At 51.4% G+C, this 21,174-nt stretch overlaps 1 protein-coding gene, 1 long non-coding RNA gene and 3 other non-coding genes across 12 annotated transcripts; 4 read left to right on the forward strand and 1 right to left on the reverse strand.

Annotated features, from left to right (window-relative positions):
• Positions 1 to 155: 155 nt before the first annotated feature.
• LOC131512266 (uncharacterized) lies at positions 156 to 2,044 on the reverse strand. Its single transcript, XR_009262056.1, has 2 exons — positions 1,933 to 2,044; positions 156 to 1,358 (listed from the first exon to the last, which is right to left on the reverse strand). It is a non-coding gene; the product is annotated as an uncharacterized LOC131512266 (long non-coding RNA).
• EIF4G1 (eukaryotic translation initiation factor 4 gamma 1) lies at positions 1,292 to 20,804 on the forward strand. Of its 8 annotated transcripts, none has more exons than XM_058730684.1 (34): positions 1,292 to 1,441; positions 2,262 to 2,318; positions 2,544 to 2,637; positions 2,936 to 3,022; positions 3,527 to 3,547; positions 4,124 to 4,300; positions 4,526 to 4,625; positions 5,728 to 5,840; positions 6,659 to 6,751; positions 6,956 to 7,022; positions 7,302 to 8,132; positions 8,414 to 8,502; positions 8,598 to 8,784; positions 8,879 to 9,012; positions 9,137 to 9,295; positions 9,461 to 9,649; positions 10,087 to 10,284; positions 10,508 to 10,654; positions 10,880 to 11,116; positions 11,281 to 11,385; positions 11,508 to 11,667; positions 11,868 to 11,968; positions 12,568 to 12,670; positions 12,901 to 13,003; positions 13,234 to 13,466; positions 13,597 to 13,715; positions 13,842 to 14,014; positions 14,316 to 14,441; positions 14,600 to 14,681; positions 16,714 to 16,812; positions 16,927 to 17,061; positions 17,172 to 17,253; positions 17,395 to 17,535; positions 20,178 to 20,804. In XM_058730684.1, the coding sequence occupies exons 3-34, from the start codon at positions 2,578 to 2,580 to the stop codon at positions 20,360 to 20,362; spliced, it is 4,836 nt and encodes a 1,611-aa protein (XP_058586667.1). In that variant the 5' UTR covers positions 1,292 to 1,441; positions 2,262 to 2,318; positions 2,544 to 2,577; the 3' UTR covers positions 20,363 to 20,804. The 8 variants fall into 8 exon arrangements, with proteins under 8 accessions (XP_058586667.1, XP_058586669.1, XP_058586670.1 ...); XM_058730686.1 differs by having other exon boundaries at positions 9,464 to 9,649; XM_058730687.1 differs by lacking the exon at positions 3,527 to 3,547.
• LOC131513326 (small nucleolar RNA SNORD66) lies at positions 8,193 to 8,261 on the forward strand. The gene has a single exon (XR_009262543.1). It is a non-coding gene; the product is annotated as a small nucleolar RNA SNORD66 (small nucleolar RNA).
• Positions 11,150 to 11,213, forward strand: LOC131513327 (small nucleolar RNA SNORD66). Its single transcript, XR_009262544.1, has one exon. It is a non-coding gene; the product is annotated as a small nucleolar RNA SNORD66 (small nucleolar RNA).
• Positions 11,717 to 11,792, forward strand: LOC131513325 (small nucleolar RNA SNORD66). Its single transcript, XR_009262542.1, has one exon. It is a non-coding gene; the product is annotated as a small nucleolar RNA SNORD66 (small nucleolar RNA).
• Positions 20,805 to 21,174: the final 370 nt, after the last annotated feature.

The following is a 21,174-nucleotide window of genomic DNA, read 5'->3' on the forward strand; positions in this document are numbered from 1 at the left end:
GTTGAGGTGGAGGACTCTGTTGCATAAGGAGAGATGATAAGTTCCTATCTGGGCATACACAATTTGAGGTACCTGTGGGATGATTAGGTGGAGATGTCTTTTATTCTAACTGGAGTTCGAGAGAGAGGTTTCTGAGTTAGAAACAGATTGGCATGTAGGTAGTAATTGAATTTTATTTATTAGTTGGCTTAGGGAGGAAGAGAAATGAGAAGAGTAGAGGAAGGGGTCATACATGATCGAGTCAGAGAACACTAGATCTACATATTCACTCTCACTATAGTTTCTCTGCCATGTGTCTGTCTACTTTGCTGCTTTGGAGCTTCAGTTCCTCATATACAATGGGAAGAATAATACAATCTGTTTTATAGGAAATTGTGAAGATTGAGATCAGATAGGCCATATATATTGAACCACCACTCTATCCTTGGTACAGAGAAAATGTTTTCTTACCTTCTGAGATTACATGTGTACATATACACACACCTACACCCACAGATCACACATAGGTGAGTGAGAGCAAGTGTGTCTTTGCTAGGTACATAGGCACTGAAGCCCTTTCACATGAATTAACTCCTTTAATCTTCACAATCCAATAGAGTGAGTGGATGTTGTCATTGGTAAAGAAAGCAGCGTGGTTAAAAGCTTAGATTTGAGCCAGACTGCCTGGTTTCAAATCTTCCCATTTTTACAACAGTTATTAAGTAGGTGGGTAGTAGGTACATGGCCAGGAAGCAGCAGAGTTTGGATTAAAACCCAGGCCATCTGAGTACGTGTATTTGGCTCTAGGACGGTTCCTCCTGGTGCCAAGTCTTTTGGCTGCAGGGAAGGGGTTTTGGGATTACTTCTTTCGTCATTATTCTGAACTTTCCATGATTGACTTTTGTCCCTCCCTGGGAGTGGCTGATCTTTGGGAGGCAAATCTCATACTAATTTCTTGGAATGTTTCAATCTTTCTGGCCTAACATTCAGTTTAATAGGTATTTCAATCACCTTATCTTCAAAGGTTGCATAATTTTTATTTTCCTATTTGTATCATGATTTATTTAGGCAGGACTGAGTCTTTAATGAATTTCGCTACTCTCAGCCCCTGACCAGCACTTCGCCTCGTACTTAGTATGCACTCAATAAATGCTCTAAGTATGAATGAACTAAAGAACCGCGGAACGGAGACGCAGATGGGGGTCAGTCTGGAAGTTCCAAAGTTCGGGAGGGGACACGGGGGCGGGCAGTGACTGTCACATGACCAGGCGGGGCAAATCTTCTGTGCTCCGCGGCGCCGGGCGTAGCTCCTCCCTCTGCGCCGGTCACGTGGGGGCGCCGGCTGCGCCTGCGGAGAAGCGGTGGCCGCCGAGCGGGATCTGTGCGGGGAGCCGGAAATGGTTGTGGACTACGTCTGTGCGGCTGCGTGGGGCTCGGCCGCGCGGACTGAAGGAGACTGAAGGTAAAGCCGCCATGTCCGGGCCCGACCCGGCCCCCCCACCCCCTCCCCCCGCATCCGCCGCCATCCGGGCCGGGACCGGCCACCCTGCGCCGCCGCCCCGGCGCCCTGGCCCCGCGGCCCAAGCCCGGGCCCCGGCCCGCCAGGGCCCGATCCCTGGCCCACGTGTGCCCGGCCTGGCCCGGCCTGGCTGCTGGGTGGGGGTGGGGGAGCGCAGGGCCGGAATATGCGGTCCCCGCTGGCTGGGAGGGCGCCGGGTTCGCCGGCCGCGAAGTGCCACCTCGGTCTGACCCGAGGGGGCCCCGCGGGCGCAGGCACCGCGGCTCCCGGCCCGCCGCCCCCTCCCCCCTTTGCGGCCCGGCCGCCGGGAAGTGACACGTTGTTCTTTGGCACTGGCCGGCGCTGCGCAGGGAGGGCGCAGGGGAGGGAGGCGGCAGCGGCGGGCAGGGAGGAGCCCCCGGCCCCGCCCGCCCTCCGGGCCGACCCTCACTTACTAGAAACCGGCTTCTCTTCGGCCGCCGCCCGCCTGGCCTTTTACGGCCCGACTCCCGCCCTTCCTGGTCTCCACTCCTGGGCGGCGGCAGGCCTCGCGTCTGGCCCCGCGCGGGTGCCCCTGCGGCCACCCGAAGCAGGCGTGCCTTGTGTGCCCCTGGGCCTGGCCCCGAACCCGGTGTCCCCAGGTGGGGGGTGGGGACACCACGGCCGAAGCTGCTAGCTCCGTTTGTGATCCGGGAGCCTGGTGCCAGCGAGACCTGGAATTTCCGGTCTGGTTGGTCTTGGGCCCCGCGGAGCCAGGTTGATACCCCTCACCTCCCAACCCCAGGCCCTCGGATGCCCAGAACCTGTAGGCCGCACCGTGGACTTATTCTTAACCGAGGGGGTGAGTGAGGGGGCTGTTTCAGCAGATCAGGGGGGTGGTTGGAGGTGATGCTGGTTTGACAACGTGTTGGTGGGTTCATAAGCTGGATCTTTTCTGCTCTTTCAACCCCTTCGCGCCTCCGGGACTCGGTGTGGAACCCGGCCCTTGCTTCAACCCCTCCCCCCACTCCATTTGCCTTAAGCTTGGGTCCCTTCTCCTTTTCCGAGCTCCACTCTTTCCCAACAGGTGCTGGGGGGACCCTGATGTGGCACCAAATGAAATGAACAAAGCTCCACAGCCCACAGGCCCCCCACCTGCCCCATCCCCTGGACTCCCACAGGTAATTAGGGAGGAATTAGCAGAGACTGGGGTGGGGGTGGGGGAGACCAGGCAGCTGGTCAGGAACAGGTTCCAACCTCTGGATTTTCCCACCCCCATCTGTGTCAGGGCAAAGTGCAGCTTCCTGCTGCCAAATTGAGACAGGGCCCCTGGGCTGTTCCCAGGGGCTGTCATGGGGAAGAGGGGGCATGTGGACTGCTAAAGCTCTTGCCACAGGTCTGCTCCCCTTACTTTACCAGCTTGGGTTTCTGCCCCACCCGGGTTTCCCCTCTCGCTGAACTCTGGTCTCCCCCCTTCAGCCAGCGTTTCCCCCGGGGCAGACAGCACCGGTGGTGTTCAGTACGCCACAAGCGACACAAATGAACACGCCTTCTCAGCCCCGCCAGGTGAGGGGCTGTGGGGAGGGGAGTAGGGTGCCTGGGTGGGAGCCATGGAAACCTTAGGCCAGTTTGGGCCTAGCATGGAAACTGTGGAGACCCTGTATCTGCCCCAATTTCCTGATAGTTGCTCTGTGTTCTTTCATGTGTCTCTGCACTTTGTGCCGTTGATTACTTACGGTGGCTGGCCCCTTGGGGAGTATGTAGTCTGTGGGGTGGCATTAGTAGGGGTCCTGGTGCCTTGAGAATTGGGAGCAGTGCTTTGGGCCCTGCTGCCAACTCCTGTTTTCTTTCCTATTTCCTTCTTTTACTGGGAGGTTGTGGTTGCTCCATTTCCCTTCCCTTCTTTCTCTTTGGACTATGGCAAAGTAAACACTCCAGCTGGTTCTTGCCTTTCTTTGTTCCCTAAATTCTTTCTCACTAAGTGGCAGCATTCTTGTCCTACTTCCTTCATTTTTCCCCCTCATCACCTTGGAGATAATTCTCTTCTTTCCTGTCCCCATGTGCTCTCAGGGAGGATTCAGGTCTCTGCAGGTAATACCCCTTTGCTAATCCTGGACCCTCTCATAGTCTCACCATTATCCTCTGCCCTAGTCGAGGACTAGATACAGGGACTGGGGGTCTTCAGGGTGGGGACATGTTTGCTGTTAAGGTCCTCAGTCTGAGACTGACCGATGCATGTTAGAGGCTAAGTCTTGCAGAGTGCATATCTGGGAACTGGGAGACTGTTGCATGTTAGTGGTTAGTTTCTCAGTACCTTAGGGTGGAGCAATGCATGCTGGGGAGTATGTTGCCCAAAAGGGCTTCACTTAGGCATGATGCATCTGGGTGTTAGGAAGCCTCTGCAGAGGGTAGCCTGGTGGAAGTGACGTGAGTATGCACGGCAGTGAGGGAGTATATTCATAGAGTGCAAAGTGTATACCTGAATGTGGAGAGTATGTGTGAGTACAAGAGGCCACTTAATCATCAGTTGGTCAAGTGAGTTAGGATTGGTCCCTGTGCTCCAAAGCCCTCAGTATTTCTCTCCAGAGTAGAGACATTGTGGAGTGGCCATTTTGCTGTCCACTTCCTTCCTTTCCCAATGCCAACTGCCTTCCTCGCTCTTGACAGCACTTCTACCCTAGCCGGGCCCAGCCCCCGAGCAGTGCAGCCTCCCGAGTGCAGAGTGCAGCCCCCGCCCGCCCTGGCCCAGCTGCTCATGTCTACCCTGCTGGATCCCAAGTAATGATGATCCCTTCCCAGATTTCCTACTCAGCCTCCCAAGGGGCCTACTACATCCCTGGACAGGTGAGGTTGGAGGTTTGGGGACTGGAAGCCATGTGGAACCTTAAACCTGCACCCCCACCTCCCTTACCCTGACCCTCCAGTCCCATCTCTTTTCCAGAGGTGGGACTTTGTTTTGGTCATTGCCCATAGTTGACCTGTCCTATCTTGCCCTACGTTCTCTTTGTAGTTTGATATGGTACTCATAGCTCCCTCAACTGCTCTCCCCTCCTCCCCCTTCCCCACCAGGGGCGTTCCACATATGTTGTCCCGACACAGCAGTATCCTGTACAGCCAGGAGCCCCAAGCTTCTATCCGGGTGCAAGCCCTACAGAGTTTGGAACTTATGGTAAGCAGGGGAAGGAGTCAGGTTGAGAGTGAGTCCCACGGAGCATCTAAACTCACCTATAAATTCCTAGACCCTTCCTAGGCTCATTCCTTGGTCTAAAAATGATAGGGTTAAGTAGGGATTGGTGCTTAATATGTAACTTGTTGGGTGAGGGGCAGGTAGTGTTTTATCCTATTGCTGAGAGTTAGGAGTCCTTCTCAGGTCAAAGAATATAGGGTCATGCACAAGTTTGAGGGCCTGTTAGTAAACATTTCCTGTGACACTTGTTCTGTGGTTGGTGGGAGCCCATGTAATGTGGATTTGAGAGGATTTTGTAGCTGTTTTTCACTTATATTCTAGGAAAGGATTCGTTTTTTTTTTATCGCAGTGGTTTCCAAAATTTTCTGATCATCTCAGGAAATATTTTGAGTGTGTACCTCTAATATGTGTGTTTTGTTTGTTTATACATATGCATCATTTAAACAAATAACATGTTGTTTGTCAAAAACAAACAAGTGGATATTATGGATGAGATTAAAGAATGCATCCCATTTTGGAGACCATTGCTTTAAGGAATTAATTTTTCCACTTCCTGGGCCTGGTTCATAATGTTACTCTTTGTTTCCTTGCCCCTTAGTAAAGGGCTGGAGATTGGAACTGGACTCAGGTTGAGTGGGACAGGGTTGGCAAATCTGTTTTTCTCATTCCCAGCCAAAGACCTGATTCTGTTTCAGGTCAAGTAGTTGCTGCTCCCTCAGAATACATGTGTGTGTGTGTTGCTGGGGGTCGGAGGCATACATTCTATCTTATAGGGTAGAAGAGAAACAGAAGTTCTGGTAGTGGTAGCTGGTGTGGAGGGGAAGGAGTGTGCGCCTATAAGGTGTGTGTGTCAGTGTCAGGAATTCTTGTAAACGCAGTTCAGACTGGTTCCCCAGCTTTGATAGACACCTAACTCCCTTGGGGAGGTGGGTGGGGCAGGGCGAGGGGCCGGCCGTGGGTGATGAGAGGTTCTGGGGATGGGAGGTGTTCAAGCAGGCATTTGTACATGGTTGGGCCCTGACACTGCCACCATTCTTCCTTTCTGTGTCCCTTCCATCCCCCTTCGCCCATCCCCCCTCCCAAGCTGGCGCCTACTACCCAGCCCAGGGTGTGCAGCAGTTTCCCACTGGTGTGGCCCCCGCCCCAGTTTTGATGAACCAGCCACCCCAGATTGCTCCCAAGAGGGAGCGGAAGACCGTGAGTAGCAGCAAGGGGCTCTGGGACATCTGGGAAAGGGAGAATCAAGGTCAGACATTGTGGGTCAGGGAGCAGAAAGTTGAGGAAGGAGATCTTCAGCCGGGAGCGGATAGAGAATGGGGATCTGAAGTGCTCAGATTCTCTGTAAAGTATAAGGTACTAAGACTTCAGTGTAGAAGCAGCTCATGGGAAGAACTGAAGTGGCTAGTGCAGGAGTTCCTGAGAGACCAAGGTTCTGGGGTCTATAAGATGTATGTTCGGTTTTGGGTTTCTGGTGGCTTGTCTTGGAAATGGTTTGTTTTCTGTGGCCCCACCCCCCACCTCCCAGTCCTGGAAGCTCTTGAGGCCTCCGCCTCTGCTCAATCCTCAAGCCCTGGGCGTGGTGCCCAGAATAGGGTGCCAGGGCTGGGGAAGCCGCTGAGTCACCCTGGCTCCACCCACTGGATCTGGGCCCTGCCCCCAGAGATCAGGCAGACTAGCCACAAGTGAGCCGGATGGGTGCTAGATGGGGGTCCTGGGCTCTAGGGTGTGCAGCCAATTGACTTGGGGACTGCTGGTGGGGCAGGGATGAGGGAGGGAGGGGCATTGTGATGTACGAGATTGCTCTGTGAGGTCAAGGGTCTCTTAGGGGTGGGGGCCAGGGCAGGGAATACAAGATGAGCTGGATGGGTTGACAGTAGAACTCGTGGGGTTTCTGGCACTCACCCACCCGCTTCCCAGTGGGGAGTGGGGGGTTGGTGTGGAGTCTTAGGAGTGGGGCAGGGTGGAAAGGTGGGCTCCCCTTGCTTCCCACTCATCCCGGAGCTTTCTTTCCCCAGATCCGAATTCGAGATCCAAACCAAGGAGGGAAGGATATCACAGAGGAGATCATGTCTGGGGCCCGCACCGCCTCCACACCCACCCCTCCCCAGGTACTGTCTGCTCTTTGAGTGAGGCCCTGGCTACGATGGCTGTTCTGACCTGGACTCTGAAGTCCTTTGATCTTTTTTTCCAACTAAGGGATTTGTTTTCCTGTTTTCCTGGATTTTTAGGCAGACTTAAAGTAGAAATGGCTCTAGTAGAGAAGAGTTGTGGGCCTCTTCAGGGCAAACTTGGTATCTCTTTGTGTCTTGCAGACGGGAGGCGGTCTGGAGCCTCAAGCTAATGGGGAGACACCCCAGGTTGCTGTTGTTGTCCGGCCAGGTAGGTAAGCAGGTGGGGCAGAGCTTTTATGGTGAAAAGGAGTGTGACAGTTTCAAATGCTGAGGAGGTGGAGTGACTTGACCTGGGTGCCAGGGAAGAATGACTTAGGTTTTAGGTAGTGGGATTTTGCGGGTGGATCAGATTTTAGGTGAGAAGGGAAAAGGCTTAGATAGGAGAAGATTGCGGGGGTGATTTAGGCCGGGAATGTCTTAGCTGGGAGGAGGAGGAACAACAGCACTGAAGACCTGCTTTTAATTACTTGTCTTTTTTGTGGTGCAGATGACCGGTCCCAGGGAGCAGTCATTGGGAGCCGGCCGGGGCTGCCTGGCCCAGAGCACAGCCCTTCAGAATCCCAGCCTTCGTCACCTTGTCCGACCCCATCACCACCCCCAATATTGGAACCGGGGTCTGAGCCTAATCTTGCAGTCCTCTCCATTCCTGGGGACACTGTGACAACGGGGATGATCCAGATGTCTGTAGAAGAATCCACCCCCATGCCCCGTGAAACTAGGGAGCCATATTGCCTCTCTCCAGAACCCACTCCCCTCGCCGAACCCATACTGGAAGTAGAAGTGACACTTAGCAAACCGATTCCAGAATCTGAGTTCTCTTCCAGTCCTCTCCAGGTTCCCACCCCCCTTGCATCTCACAAAGTGGAAATTCTGCCTGAACCTAACGGCATGGTCTCATCTGAGGATCTGGAACCAGAGGTTGAGTCGAGCCCCGAGATTGCTCCTCTCCCTCCGCCAGCTTGTCCTTCTGAATCCCCCGTGCCCATTGCTCCAACTGCCCAACCTGAGGAACTGCTCAACGGAGCCCCCTCGCCACCAGCTGTGGACTTAAGCCCAGTCAGTGAGCCACAGGAGCAGGCCAAGGAGGTTACAGCATCAGTGGCTCCCCCCGCCGTCCTCTCTGCCACTCCAGCTATGGCTCCTCCAGCTGCTTCCCCCGCCCAGGAGGAGGAAATGGAGGAAGAGGAAGAAGATGAAGAAGAAGGAGAAACAGGAGATGCTGAGGGTGAGAAAGGAGGAGAGGAACTTCTTCCCCAAGAGAGCACCCCTGTTGCAGCCCACCTGCCTCAGAATTTGGAGGCAGCAGCAGCCACCCAAGGTAAGGTGTGATGGGATGGTAGAAGTGGGGCGGACTGAAAGGTGTGGTTTTTTTTTTTCTCTTTATTGATGACCTCTCATTTGTGCCACTGTGTCTGGGTCATAGAAGCCTTGTCGTGGACCCTAAGAGCTAAAATTCCGAGATTAAGGAATTTTAAGTCCACAGTGGGTATGTTGGAAAGAGGAAATACTATACAGTAGCTGCTTTTTATTTCCCTAGTTATTCCCACTTTTGTTCCCCATATAAGTTATTCCCACTTTTTCCCCCCCCTATATAAATAGTGGCAGTGTCTGTGCCAAAGAGGAGACGGAAAATTAAGGAGCTCAATAAGAAGGAGGCTGTAGGAGACCTTCTAGATGCCTTCAAGGAGGTAAGGGAGCAGAAAGTAATGGAGGGGAGAGGGCAGAGTGTGGGTATGGAACAGTGATCATACTGTAACCAAAATGGGGTGTCCTGTGGTTATAGGTGAACCCAGGAGTACCAGAGGTGGAAAATCAGCCTCCTGTAGGCACCAGCCCTGGTCTGGAGCCTGAGGGCAGCAGTGTGCCCCCCCGGCCTGAGGAAGCAGATGAGACCTGGGACTCAAAGGAAGACAAAATTCACAATGCTGAGAACATCCAGCCAGGGGAGCAGAAGTATGAGTATAAGTCAGGTATGCTGAGGGAAAAGTTGAGAAGGGTTGTGTAGTCTTGCCAGGCCCCCAGGAGACCAGTGTATATGATTGGTTCATCTTGTCTTCCTCGTAGATCAGTGGAAGCCTCTAAACCTTGAGGAGAAAAAGCGTTATGACCGTGAGTTCCTGCTTGGCTTTCAGTTCATCTTTGCCAGTATGCAGAAGCCAGAGGGATTGCCCCATATCAGCGATGTGGTGTTGGATAAGGTTGGTAGGCTTGAGGGGGAGGGTCAGTTTGGGCTGGCGGGCTTGCTGGGGGAGGTGCCTGAGGTCCTGAGAGAGTAGTCAAGAGCCATAACTGTTTCTCATGCCTTCTGCGTCCTCTTCACAGGCCAATAAAACACCACTACGGCCGCTGGACCCCGCTAGACTTCAAGGCATAAATTGCGGCCCAGACTTCACTCCTTCCTTTGCCAACCTTGGCCGACCAGCCCTTAGCAACCGTGGGCCCCCAAGGGGTGGGCCAGGTGGGGAGCTGCCCCGAGGGCCGGTGAGTGGGACTGGCTAGAGGGACAGATGGTCAAGGGGGTTTGGGGGATGGCTCCCTTGTCTTGTTGAGAGATGGGGAGAAAACTGCCCTGGAGATGCATGGTGGCAGTGTCACAGGTTGTGCTGGTTGGCTCTGTGTCTTCACTTGTTCTTGCCCTTTGCTTAGCAGGCTGGTCTGGGACCCCGGCGCTCTCAGCAGGGCCCCCGAAAGGAACCACGCAAGATCATTGCCACGGTGTTAATGACTGAAGATATAAAGTTGAACAAAGCAGAGAAAGCCTGGAAACCCAGCAGCAAGCGGACAGCTGCTGATAAGGATCGAGGGGAAGAGGATGCTGATGGCAGCAAAACCCAGGTACTGACAAGTGCTGTTTTTGGTCTCCAGTTTTTCTTTTCAAGGTCTGCCCTCTGAGCCAACTTCGCCCTCTCTGTTTCTGTTCTTTTGTTTGTTTGTTTGTTTAAATGTTTATCTGTCTTGAGAGAGAGAGGAAGAGTGCATGTGCCTATGGGGAGGGGCAGAGAGAAAGGGAGACCAAGAGAATCCCAAGCAGGCTCCTCACGGAAAGTGGAGAGCTCGACTTGGAGCTCTGTCTCATGAACTGTGAGATCAGACCTGAGCTGAAATCAAGAGTCAGATGCCTAACCGACTGAGTCACCCAGCTGCTCCTGTTTCTGTCATTCTTATCACTAGTGTCTACCTGAGTCCCTACCACCCTCTACTGTTCCTCCCAGCGACCTCTGTTCTTCTGAGAACCTCACTGGATCCTGTGTCTTCTCTGTCCCCTCTGCCAGGACCTGTTCCGCAGGGTGCGCTCCATACTGAATAAGCTGACACCCCAGATGTTCCAGCAGCTGATGAAGCAGGTGACACAGCTGGCCATCGACACTGAGGAACGCCTCAAAGGGGTCATTGACCTCATCTTCGAGAAGGCCATTTCAGAGCCCAACTTCTCTGTGGCCTATGCCAACATGTGCCGCTGCCTCATGGCGGTTAGTTTCCACTGTTACTAAACCTTGTGGTCTAGTTCCCTACTTCTCTTCCTGAGACTCCTTGAGTCCAGCTTCTTGGTTCTCTTCCAGCCTGTGCTGTTGATGGCAGCCAGAAGGAGGCAGATTGGGGACCAGAGGTCTTCCTGGGTTAGGTAGTTAAAGACTCTTGGAGGGCCTTCCCACTTGGGACCAGTGTAAATGTGACATTCTCTTTGACGTACAGCTGAAAGTGCCCACTACAGAAAAGCCAACAGTGACTGTGAACTTCCGAAAACTGTTGTTGAATCGATGTCAGAAGGAGTTTGAGAAAGACAAAGATGATGATGAGGTTTTTGAGAAGAAGCAGAAAGAAATGGATGAAGCTGCTACGGTGAGAGAAAACCCACCAACCCACTGTCCATCCGGTTGCTACTCTGCTATAGAATTGGGGGTGGGAATAAGGGAGGGGTGGGGGTTCATGGTGTTTTGGAGGTTTCTCTGCCTTAAGGCGTGAGTAGTTGCTGCTACGTTTAGGAATCCAAATGCAGTGGAGGAGAGACGTGTTAGCCCAGTGGCTGGGTACCTTTTTGATGGGTTTCTATCCTATAACTGGCAGGCAGAAGAACGAGGACGCCTGAAGGAAGAGTTGGAAGAGGCTCGAGACATAGCCCGGCGGCGCTCTTTAGGGAATATCAAGTTTATTGGGGAGTTGTTTAAGCTGAAGATGTTAACGGAGGCAATAATGCATGACTGTGTGGTTAAACTACTTAAGAACCATGATGAAGAGTCTCTTGAATGCCTTTGTCGTCTGCTCACTACCATTGGCAAAGATCTGGACTTTGAAAAAGCCAAGGTAGGGGTCCTGGGATGTGGAAGGGACGACAGACCCCTTGTTGGGCTGTCATGTGTGGGCCACTGAGCCACAGTGATGGAACTGAAGGTCTGAGGAGGGGCCAGGCCTACAGTTGGAGGTGAGGTATTACAAGTTCCTGACCTGATGCCTTTGCTTCTTCCTAGCCCCGGATGGATCAGTATTTCAACCAGATGGAAAAAATCATTAAGGAAAAGAAGACTTCATCCCGAATCCGCTTTATGCTGCAAGACGTGCTGGATCTGCGACGGGTGTGTGTCCTCTCCTTCCCACTGCTGGTCTGCTTCCTGTACCCCGCAGTTCCCAGTTCCCAACACAGCTTTGTCTGGCCATCTGATGTAATTACTTTGTGACTGGCCTTCTCTACCCACAGAGCAATTGGGTGCCACGCCGTGGGGACCAGGGTCCCAAGACCATTGACCAGATCCACAAGGAGGCTGAGATGGAGGAGCACTGGGAACATGTAAAAGTGCAGCAGCTAATGGCCAAGGGCAGCGACAAGCGTCGGGGTGGCCCTCCAGGCCCACCTATTAGTGAGTTTGAGGCTCAGATTAAGGAGGGGGCAGAGTAAGGGGTTAAGCTTTCCGTTGATGACTTCTTGTTAGTGCCACGTGTCTGGGCCACTGAGACCATGTGATGGAACTGAGGATCTGAGGAAGGGAGGCTGGGCTGGCCCCAGGTGATATGGCTGCTAGGAGTTACTCATTATTGCAATATGCTCTCTTTGTCCCAGGCCGAGGCCTCCCACTTGTGGATGATGGTGGCTGGAACACAGTCCCCATCAGCAAGGGCAGCCGCCCTATTGACACCTCACGGCTCACCAAGATCACGAAGGTAGGGGTGTGTGTATTGGAGGGAGGGGTGGTGGTCATGGGAGGGTGAAGAGGGATCAAACAGACATTGAGCATAGGTTTGGATCTCAGTCCCCTCATTTTCTGAGGTTGGGAAGGCAACGGCTGAATTTTTCCTCTTAGACTAGTTAGATTGCTAGTGACAGGGCTGCCAGCTCTAGCAGGGGGTGTATTCACATCCGTCTGGGCCAGTGTCAGCAAACTCACAGCAAATCTGGCCCATTCCTTGCTTCTCTACATTTCACAGCTAAGAAATGGCCTTCGTGTTTTTTTTAACGGTTGAAAAAAAATAAAGCGGGTATTATGTAATATGAAATTATTCAAAATGTAAATTTCAGTATCCGTGGTTTTATTGGGATATAACTATTCTCATTTCCCTGAAGTATTGCGCATGACTGCTTTTGTGCTACAGCGGCCGAGTGGAGTAGTTGAAATAGAAACTATATGGCCTACAAAGGCTAAAATATTTACTATTTGGCCTTTTACAGGAAAAGTTTCCCCTGGTCTAGGCAATTTGCTACCTTGTGGCTGCGGGCTTCGGCCAGATTAGACTCATGACTCCACTCCCCTTTCCTTCCTCAGCCCGGCTCCATTGATTCCAACAACCAGCTCTTTGCACCTGGTGGGCGATTGAGCTGGGGCAAGGGCAGCAGTGGAGGCTCGGGAGCCAAGCCCTCTGATGCAGGTATGGAGGCCGTTGTAAGGAGCTGGGTGGCTATTCTCTCTTGAGGGCAGAGCCTTGTCTATAAGGGAGGCTTTTGGTACAAAGTGGTTAGGTAGTAATGGGAGGCGTATGTTTGGGGCTGGGGAATAAACTGTGTTCTTGTCGGGACTAGGACCAAGTGTCCTAAACAGTAGGAGATAGAACGGAAGACAGTAGCAAGAGATTCTGATCCGGGCTTTTTGCCTCCCCAGCATCAGAAGCTGCTCGTCCAGCTACTAGTACCTTGAACCGCTTCTCAGCCCTTCAACAGGCAGTACCTACAGAAAACACAGATAGCAGACGTGTGGTACAGAGGTGAGGTTTCCTGGATGTTTTTCTTCTTTATGCTGTGAGAGTGCTGTGATTGGACTTTGGTGGTTGCTATAGGAATCCTCACACCTGTAATGCTCAGAACCTCTGGCTAGATGGGGCACATTCCTGACGCCAGGAACTAGGCCCTGCAGTTGCTCAGCATGTTGGATAGTTAATACAAGAGAGCAGCTAGGCATATAGGTGAGAGGTGACGTGCCTGCTTTTTTCTCCAGGAGTAGCTTGAGCCGGGAAAGAGGTGAGAAAGCCGGGGACCGGGGAGACCGCCTAGAGCGGAGTGAACGGGGAAGTGAGCGTGGAGACCGGCTCGATCGCTCTCGGACACCTGCCACTAAGCGGAGCTTCAGCAAGGAAGTGGAAGAACGGAGTAGAGAGCGGCCCTCCCAGCCTGAGGGACTGCGCAAGGCAGCTAGCCTCACAGAGGATCGGGACCGTGGGCGGGATGCTGGTAAGGGGCTGGAAGAGGAAGGGAAGGGTATGTTTGGGACTAGGCAGTCCCCAGACTGTCTTCAGAGCTCTGGGCCCTTCTTTCTAGGAAAATTAGAACTGAAGTCCTCAATCTGTTTTTTCCCTTTCAGTGAAGCGAGAAGCCACCCTGCCCCCGGTGAGCCCCCCAAAGGCTGCACTCTCTGAGGAAGAGCTGGAAAAGAAATCCAAGGCCATTATCGAAGAATATCTCCATCTCAATGACATGAAGGTAGGCATTGGGAGGGGTCTGAGTGACAGCAGAGTGGGCAGGGAAGGACGTGTGTGGACAGGCATGGAATATGGGGTCTGGACCAGACGGTGACTGCCCTCTCCCTCCTGCCCCGCACACCTGCAGGAGGCAGTGCAGTGCGTACAGGAGCTGGCCTCACCCTCCCTGCTCTTCATCTTTGTGCGGCATGGCATCGAGTCAACACTGGAGCGCAGCACTATCGCTCGTGAGCATATGGGGCGGCTGCTGCACCAGCTGCTCTTTGCCGGGCACCTCTCCACTGCTCAGTACTACCAAGGGTATGCCTTCTTAGGGCCTCCTATTTTTCCATACCCACAGACTTCCCTCCTTTATGGGACCCATGGAACCTTGGAGTTCCTCAACTGTCCTGGTTAACAGATCTTTTGGCAGGGATAGGGGTGTACCATGTAAGGACTGGAGTGTGGCTTTAGCTTGAGATAATTGCCCCGTGCCTAGGAAGTGCTCCCCAGGGGCTCCACAGTTGATCCTTTAACAATGCCGTGATGCCCCAGATGGAGGGTGGGAGGTCTGGCTGGTCTTTCCTAGAATGCCCTGACTTTGAATTCGTTTCATCTGCAGTTTGTATGAAATCCTAGAATTGGCTGAAGACATGGAAATTGACATCCCCCATGTGTGGCTCTACCTAGCAGAACTCATAACGCCCATTCTGCAGGAAGGTGGAGTACCTATGGGGGAACTGTTCAGGTAAGCCCCTTGAGTGGGATTCAAGGGAGGTAAAGACAGAGTTGGGGAGGGGAGAGGAGGGACGTATGGCAAGTTCGATGCCTGGGTTTAGGGAGGGATGGGGTAGTGTGTTGAGAGGGCTTTGGAGGCTATCAACACTCCCTGTAATTTTCTTGTAGGGAGATTACAAAACCTCTGAGACCCATGGGCAAAGCTGCTTCTCTGTTGCTGGAGATCCTGGGGCTTCTATGTAAAAGCATGGTGAGTGAGAGCCTTTTGGGGGTGATGTGTCAGGACTTCTCTTCCCACCATCCAGTTTGGGCTCCTTGCTGTGACCCTGAAACCTCACGGTCCTTTGGTGGGATGGGGTTAATATTGATGGTAGTTCTGTGTTGGTACCTGGGAGAGGAAATGTTGAGACTGGCACTGACCAGTTCCTGTTGAGTTCTCGCCAAGGCTGGAGGAGAATGGGAATCTAAGACCCGAAGCCCTTGATTGATTGATTGATTGATTGATTGATTCAGCTAGCATTCTTTTTTTTTTTTTTTTAATTTTTTTTTTTCTTTTAATGTTTGTTTATCTTTGAGAGAGAGACAGAGTGTGAGCAGGGGCAGGGCAGAGTGAGACGGAGACACAGAATCCGAAGCAGGCTCCAGGCTCTGAGCTGTCAGCACAGAGCCTAACGTGGGGCTCGAACTCACGAACTGAACCGTGAAATCATGGCTTGAGCTGAGGTCAGTTGCCCAACCAACTGAGCCACCCAGGCGCCCCGGTTAAGCTAGCATTCTTTAAAAACATTTACTAATCACATACTAGGCACTGGAGATACCACTGTGAATAAAACATAGGAAACCAGCTGGAAGAGAAAAGTAAGAAATGACAGCTTAATAAAAACAGTGTTAAGTAAAGCGTGAAATAAAATAGTCAAAATGGAGTGTCTTGAGTACTGTGAGGTTGGTAATGTTCATGACAGAAAGCCTTTCCAGAAGGGCGCTGGGACTGCTTTGTGAAAATTAAGTGGTGACTATAAAATGTCATAGCGGAGAGATGGGAAAGGCAAGTTGGGCAGGGTACTCTGGTAGTGAGAGCTGGGAAGGGCACTTTTAAGAGTTTAGCTTCCCAGGGCGCCTGGGTGGCTCAGTCCATTAAGCTTTCGACTTCAACTTCGGCTCAGGTCATGACCTCACGGTTTGTGAGTTTGAGCCCTGCTCAGGCTCTGTGCTGATGGCTCAGAGCCTGGAGCCTGCTTCGGGTTCTGTGTCTCCTCTCTCTGCCCCTCCTCCTGCTCGCACTCTCTTTCTCTCAAAAATAAATAAACATTAAAAAAAAAAAAAAATGTCTAGCTCCCCTGGGACCTGGACAAATGAGACTTTAGTGGAAAGGACTTGCTCTTTCAGCATCCTATTAATCCTTTTGGGTAGAAATGTGTAGCAGGGTAGTTTGTGTTTAAAAAAGAGAGAAAAGTACTTTGAACTACCACGTTCATTAAATCCGGTGTATTAGGTTATAGGATGTGTTATTCATGCACTGTTAATAAAGAAAAAAACTTATGGTCATTTGTTTAAATGTAATATATCAACTGTGAGGCAGTTCAATTTTAGTGGTGTTGGAGGCAATTCAATTTTAGTGGTGTTGGAATGAGTATCTTTAAAATTCGTGAAGTATAATAGTCTTATTTAGGATTAATGTCATCATTTTGAGTGTCGGTTATTTTAAGAGTAATGTCTTCAGAATGCCTTGTTCCCTAACAGAAAATGGGCTCAGACTATTGTTTATGTGAGGATTTCTGATTTGCCTTGGGGGCTGTGGGAGGGATAGATCTGTATCTAAAATTTTCTGGACTTAATAACTAAAAAGGCATATTTGTTAGAAGTTGTCCTCTCCCATGAGCGTTTGGTAAGTTGGAATAATGGAAAACTAAGCAATTTTAGAAAAAGAAACATCGAGGAATGTAGAAGTCTGGGATGAGGTATTTGGATTTGGTTGTTTACCTTTTTCAGTAAAGGTGATCTTGTGAAAGCTAATCGATGTCTTTCATAGAGGCTGTTAGGCTATTCTCCCCACCGCACCCTACCCCCCGCCTCAGTTTCCTAGCACTGTGGTAGATGAGTTCTTGTGTCTTTGGGTGGTAGTACCAGTCTATAGGCATGGAGAGACTGTGCCTATTGGTATCTCTGTAACAATTTGAACCCTTAGGCCCCTAATGGGCTTTCAGTAAATATTTGCTAGATGACATTTGTGGAACTAGGTCTAGAGGGAGAGAGGGTTACTGAATTGGTCTTACATTTTCTAGGGTCCCAAAAAGGTGGGGATGCTGTGGCGAGAAGCTGGACTCAGCTGGAAAGAATTTGTACCTGAAGGCCAGGACATCAGTGCATTTGTCGCTGAACAGGTTTGCGGCTGGAGTTAGGTTAATTCTAGCATTTGGGACTGGCCATTCGTCTCCCTCTTCCCTCAGCAACTCACATGGTATACTTACCTCCTATTTGGGTCTTTTCATTTGTAGAAGGTGGAGTATACCTTGGGCGAGGAGTCTGAAGCCCCTAGCCAGAGGATGCTCTCCTCTGAGGAGCTGAGCAAACAGTTGGAGAAGCTGCTGAAGGAGGGCAGCAGTAACCAACGGGTGTTTGACTGGATAGAGGTATGTTTCTCCTGGATATTGGGAGAGAGGCATACAGGAGAGGCAGTTTTTGGTGTGCGGGTAGGGACAGAATTCAGAACATATAGGCCATTTGTTTCTCTTCTGCACAGGCCAACCTGAGTGAGCAGCAGGTAGCATCCAACACACTAGTTCGGGCCCTCATGACAGCTGTCTGCTATTCTGCAATTATCTGTAAGAGGAGCCAGGGAGATGGAGGGGCAAGGGTGGGCCCAGCAGATGGAGGGAGGAAGGTTTTGGTCTTTGCCTCCTAGTTGTGGACTGGACCAGGCTGAGGGTGCATTATTCTGCTTAACCCCATCTTTCTTCCTGTAGTTGAGACGCCCCTCCGAGTGGATGTCGCGGTGCTGAAAGCTCGAGCGAAACTGCTACAGAAATACTTATGTGATGAACAGAAGGAGTTGCAGGCGCTCTACGCCCTCCAGGCCCTTGTAGTGACCTTAGAACAGCCCGCCAGTAAGAGCCGGGCTGCAGGGGTGGGGTGGAGGAGCTGCCAGAGAACAGGAGGCAGTAATTGCAAAGGGTTTCAACCCAAGAAAGGGGGCTGGTCATAGGAGAGCAAAATGCCCTGGTGATTGATTCCTTCCCCCCTGCACTGCTTATTTCTTTGCCTACAAATGGAAGAAGTTAGACTCATCGTGAAGATTACTTGACTACTGTTCTGTGCCAGGAGCGTGGAGGTGAAAAGTGATAACAATTTCTAAATACTGAGTGCTCTGGCGTCTTGGCATGGGGTTGAGATAATTTTCTTTTTTTGCCTTATTTAATCTTCACAACTACTGTTTAAGGCCAATGCTGTTATCCCCTTTTTCTTATTGGGAGACTGAGGCTTAGGTTAATATGCCTGAGATTATGCATTCAGCAGATAGGTATGTGTCAGAGCACTGGGACATTGGCAGTGATAAAGTCCAGTACAGTTCTGTGTTGGCATAGAGTAACACAGTGGTGATGAGTGTTGGAAGATGGGTCCTTGGGGTGCTCTCTGGGGACACCTAGTCTAAAGGATAATGAGTGGGAAGTGACAAATGGTAGCTAAATGACCAGTTGGAGGGGGAGATTTGAAGGAACTGTGTGTGTAAAGGAAGACCCTGAGGCAGAAAGTACTTGACACAAAGTAAGAGAACTGTTCAAGAAAGGCCAGTGTGGGCGAGCACAGCAGCCAGTCGTATGTGAGGCAAGATGGGGCTGGAGAGATGGACGTGGGCTAGGTCATGCAGGGCTGTCTGAGCCGTGGGACAAGTTTTGGCCTTCAGCCTAAGGACAGGAAAAGGCTTTGTGGGATTTTAGTTTTTAGCTCATCCGGGCCGTTGGTAGGAAGAATGGTTTGGAATGGGTTAAGTGTGAACATGGCAAGAGCAGCAAATTAGGAGTGGGTTGTGTTGCTGGTGGCAGTGAAGCTGGGAGAGGTAACTACAGTTAAGACATAACACTGGCCTAAGGGGGAAGAGGTGATGAGACAAGTTAATGTATAACTCCCAGGATGCTTTGAGTGAGGTGATAGTGTGGTATACCGTTCACTCTGGGGGTTGGGAACACTGGGTCAAGTTGATTTTGGTCATAATTGGGTTTGTGGTCCCTGGGTGGGGGTGATCAGAGATGTCAGGTAGACAGCTGAGTATGGGAATTCATTTGGAGAGGAAGAGGTCAGGGTTGGTGGCCGATCTGTGAGAAGCTGACCCAGGGCAACACATGTGCAAGTCCTCAGAGGATATGGGATTGCCCAAGGGAGAGCAATAAGAATATGGGATAGAGCCTTGAGGAAGTAGAGGACCCACAGGGAGGGACCAGAGGAGGACAGGGCCCTGTGAACAAAGGACAAAGTAATTTTAGGAGGGGGAAGTGGTCAGTAATGCTAGATGCTGCTTGAGAGTTCCATAGGAGCAGAGCTGACGGTTTAGGGCCTTTGGAGTGTAAAAACATGGAGGCCGCTCTGGCATAAACAGTATTTAGTAGAGCAGGGGACACTCTGGATTGGAAAGGACTGAGGAATACTTGAGTGAGATAGGAAAAAAGGAAAACAGCAAGTGTAGACAAAGTGTTTAATTAATGTCTTGTCCAAAGACAAAAATCTTTTGTTTGACTGTAAGAGATTGTGGTTGTGATGGAGGCCTTTTGTGTTTAGAAGGGAGAAACTTGGGTTTGAAGATACAGGGCAGAGTGGATAATTGATTGTGTAGGGTCCCCAGGGTGGGTGGGATGCACCGGATTTGGAGCACAAGTTTGGGACGAATGCTCTGCTGCCGTAGGATGGGGCTGGGGGGCTGTCCACGGGTGGTGGTTGTGGATTTGAGGGTGTATGCGCCCTCAGGAACATCCTGGTTTGCAGCTTTTCATAGATGGCTGTCAGCGTTTCACCCAGGCCTAGACTCTAGAACCTATGCTTTATTTCTTGATTCAGAAGAAATGTTTCACTACTTGGCCTCCATTTGCTTTTGGAAAGATTGGGAGTACAGTATGGGGAATGGGACAGGTTGTGTTCAGGCCTGATAGGACAAGCGCTTGGGAGGGCTTCACTAGAAGCCAGGTTGGGGAGAAAGAGGGTCAGAGGAAGAGGTGCTGGAGTTGAACCTAAAAAAATTCATTAGGAAGGTGACAAGAGAAAGATGATCGTGGCAAAGGATGTGGCACACGTAAAAATGTCAAGGCTAGAGAGGATGTGTATGTTCAGATGTATGGAAAATAAGGGGAAATGGGGATCCACAGTTTGTCAGAATCTGTAATGGTGGCCAGTGAATGTTCCAGGTTATAAACCCTTGACTTTGGTGAGTGATATATCTGGGACTTTTGTGATTCCCAAATTTAGGAGTACCAATTCTGTGTATAGTTTTCCTCATTAAATATATCATGAATGGAGAAGCTGCCAAGGTAAGGCAGGTTTGTAAGGTTCTGCCGTGATTTGTTCCTGTGCGTGCAGCAGTCTTAGATCGTAAAGTAAGATTAACACCTTTAATCTACCTAGTCACTCTGTAATCAATGGTCAGACACACAAATGTCAGGATGATTGATGGGTCAGGGCCTTGATTTTTAACAGTGGAGCTTGGGAGTGGGTTGGGTGGTTGTGGGCAGCACTCCTTAACTGCTGTCCTGCCTGCTTGCAGACCTGCTTCGGATGTTCTTTGATGCGCTGTATGACGAGGACGTGGTGAAAGAGGATGCCTTCTACAGCTGGGAGAGTAGCAAGGACCCCGCTGAGCAACAGGGCAAGGGCGTAGCCCTTAAATCTGTCACAGCCTTCTTCAAGTGGCTTCGTGAAGCGGAGGAGGAGGAGTCTGACCACAACTGAGGGCGGGTGGGGCCGGGGACTTGGAGCCCCATGGACACTCGGATGACCCGGCCAGCCGCCCGGACTGCAGGGGGGGTGGCAGCAGCGGCGGTGGCAGTGGGTGCCTGTAGTGCGATGTGTCTGAGCTAATAAAATGGCTGAAGAGGCAGGATGGCGTGGGGCTGCCTGGGGCCCCCCTCCAGGATGCTGCCAGGTGTCCCTCTCCTCCCCCTGGGGCACAGAGATATATTATATATAAAGTCTTGAAATTTGGTGTGTCTTGGGGGGGGGCACCACCGCCTGCCCCTGGGGTCCTTTTTTATTTTCTGAAAATCACTCATGGGACTGCCGTCCTCGCTGCTGGGGGCATATGCCCCAGCCCCTGCACCACCCCTGCTGCTGCCTGGGCAGGGGGAAGGGGGGGGGCACGGTGCCTGTAATTATTAAATATGAATTCAATTAAGCTCACTGCCTCCCTGCTTTATGGCCTACTCCCTCTGGAGAAGGGATATGGATAGGTGGGCAGTCTCCTTTCCAGAGCTGGCACTGTAACAGTTCCTGTACCTGGCACCCCTCTTGCCTCTTCCCCTGTCCAAGATTGTGGGAGTTGGAGGGTTACTTCGCTGGAGGATTGGACCCTTGAAGCAGACATGGTGGGATGTCCTGTTGCTTGGTAGGGGAGAAGAGAGAGACAAATAGCTGTGGGGTACCTTTAGACACACTGAACTCCTGGAAGAATGTGATCCAGACCCCAATAACGTGGAGGAGGCCTTGGGTTTCAAACTGTTTATAGCCGGAGAAGTCCTTTATGGTTTCAAGGTCTCATCTGTGAA

The sequence above is a fragment of the Neofelis nebulosa genome, chromosome 5 (assembly GCF_028018385.1).
Source record: "Neofelis nebulosa isolate mNeoNeb1 chromosome 5, mNeoNeb1.pri, whole genome shotgun sequence".
Classification (NCBI taxonomy): domain Eukaryota; kingdom Metazoa; phylum Chordata; class Mammalia; order Carnivora; family Felidae; genus Neofelis; species Neofelis nebulosa.

What these genes read in the sequence shown, in the direction of transcription:
- EIF4G1 (XM_058730684.1), top strand. Translation starts at nt 2,578, where the DNA reads ATGAACAAAGCTCCACAGCCCACAGGCCCCCCACCTGCCCCATCCCCT. An exon ending in TGGACTTTGAAAAAGCCAAG is followed by an intron (nt 11,117 to 11,280) that starts GTAGGGGTCCTG and finishes GCTTCTTCCTAG; the next exon opens with CCCCGGATGGATCAGTATTT. An exon ending in GGCTCACCAAGATCACGAAG is followed by an intron (nt 11,969 to 12,567) that starts GTAGGGGTGTGT and finishes TTCCTTCCTCAG; the next exon opens with CCCGGCTCCATTGATTCCAA.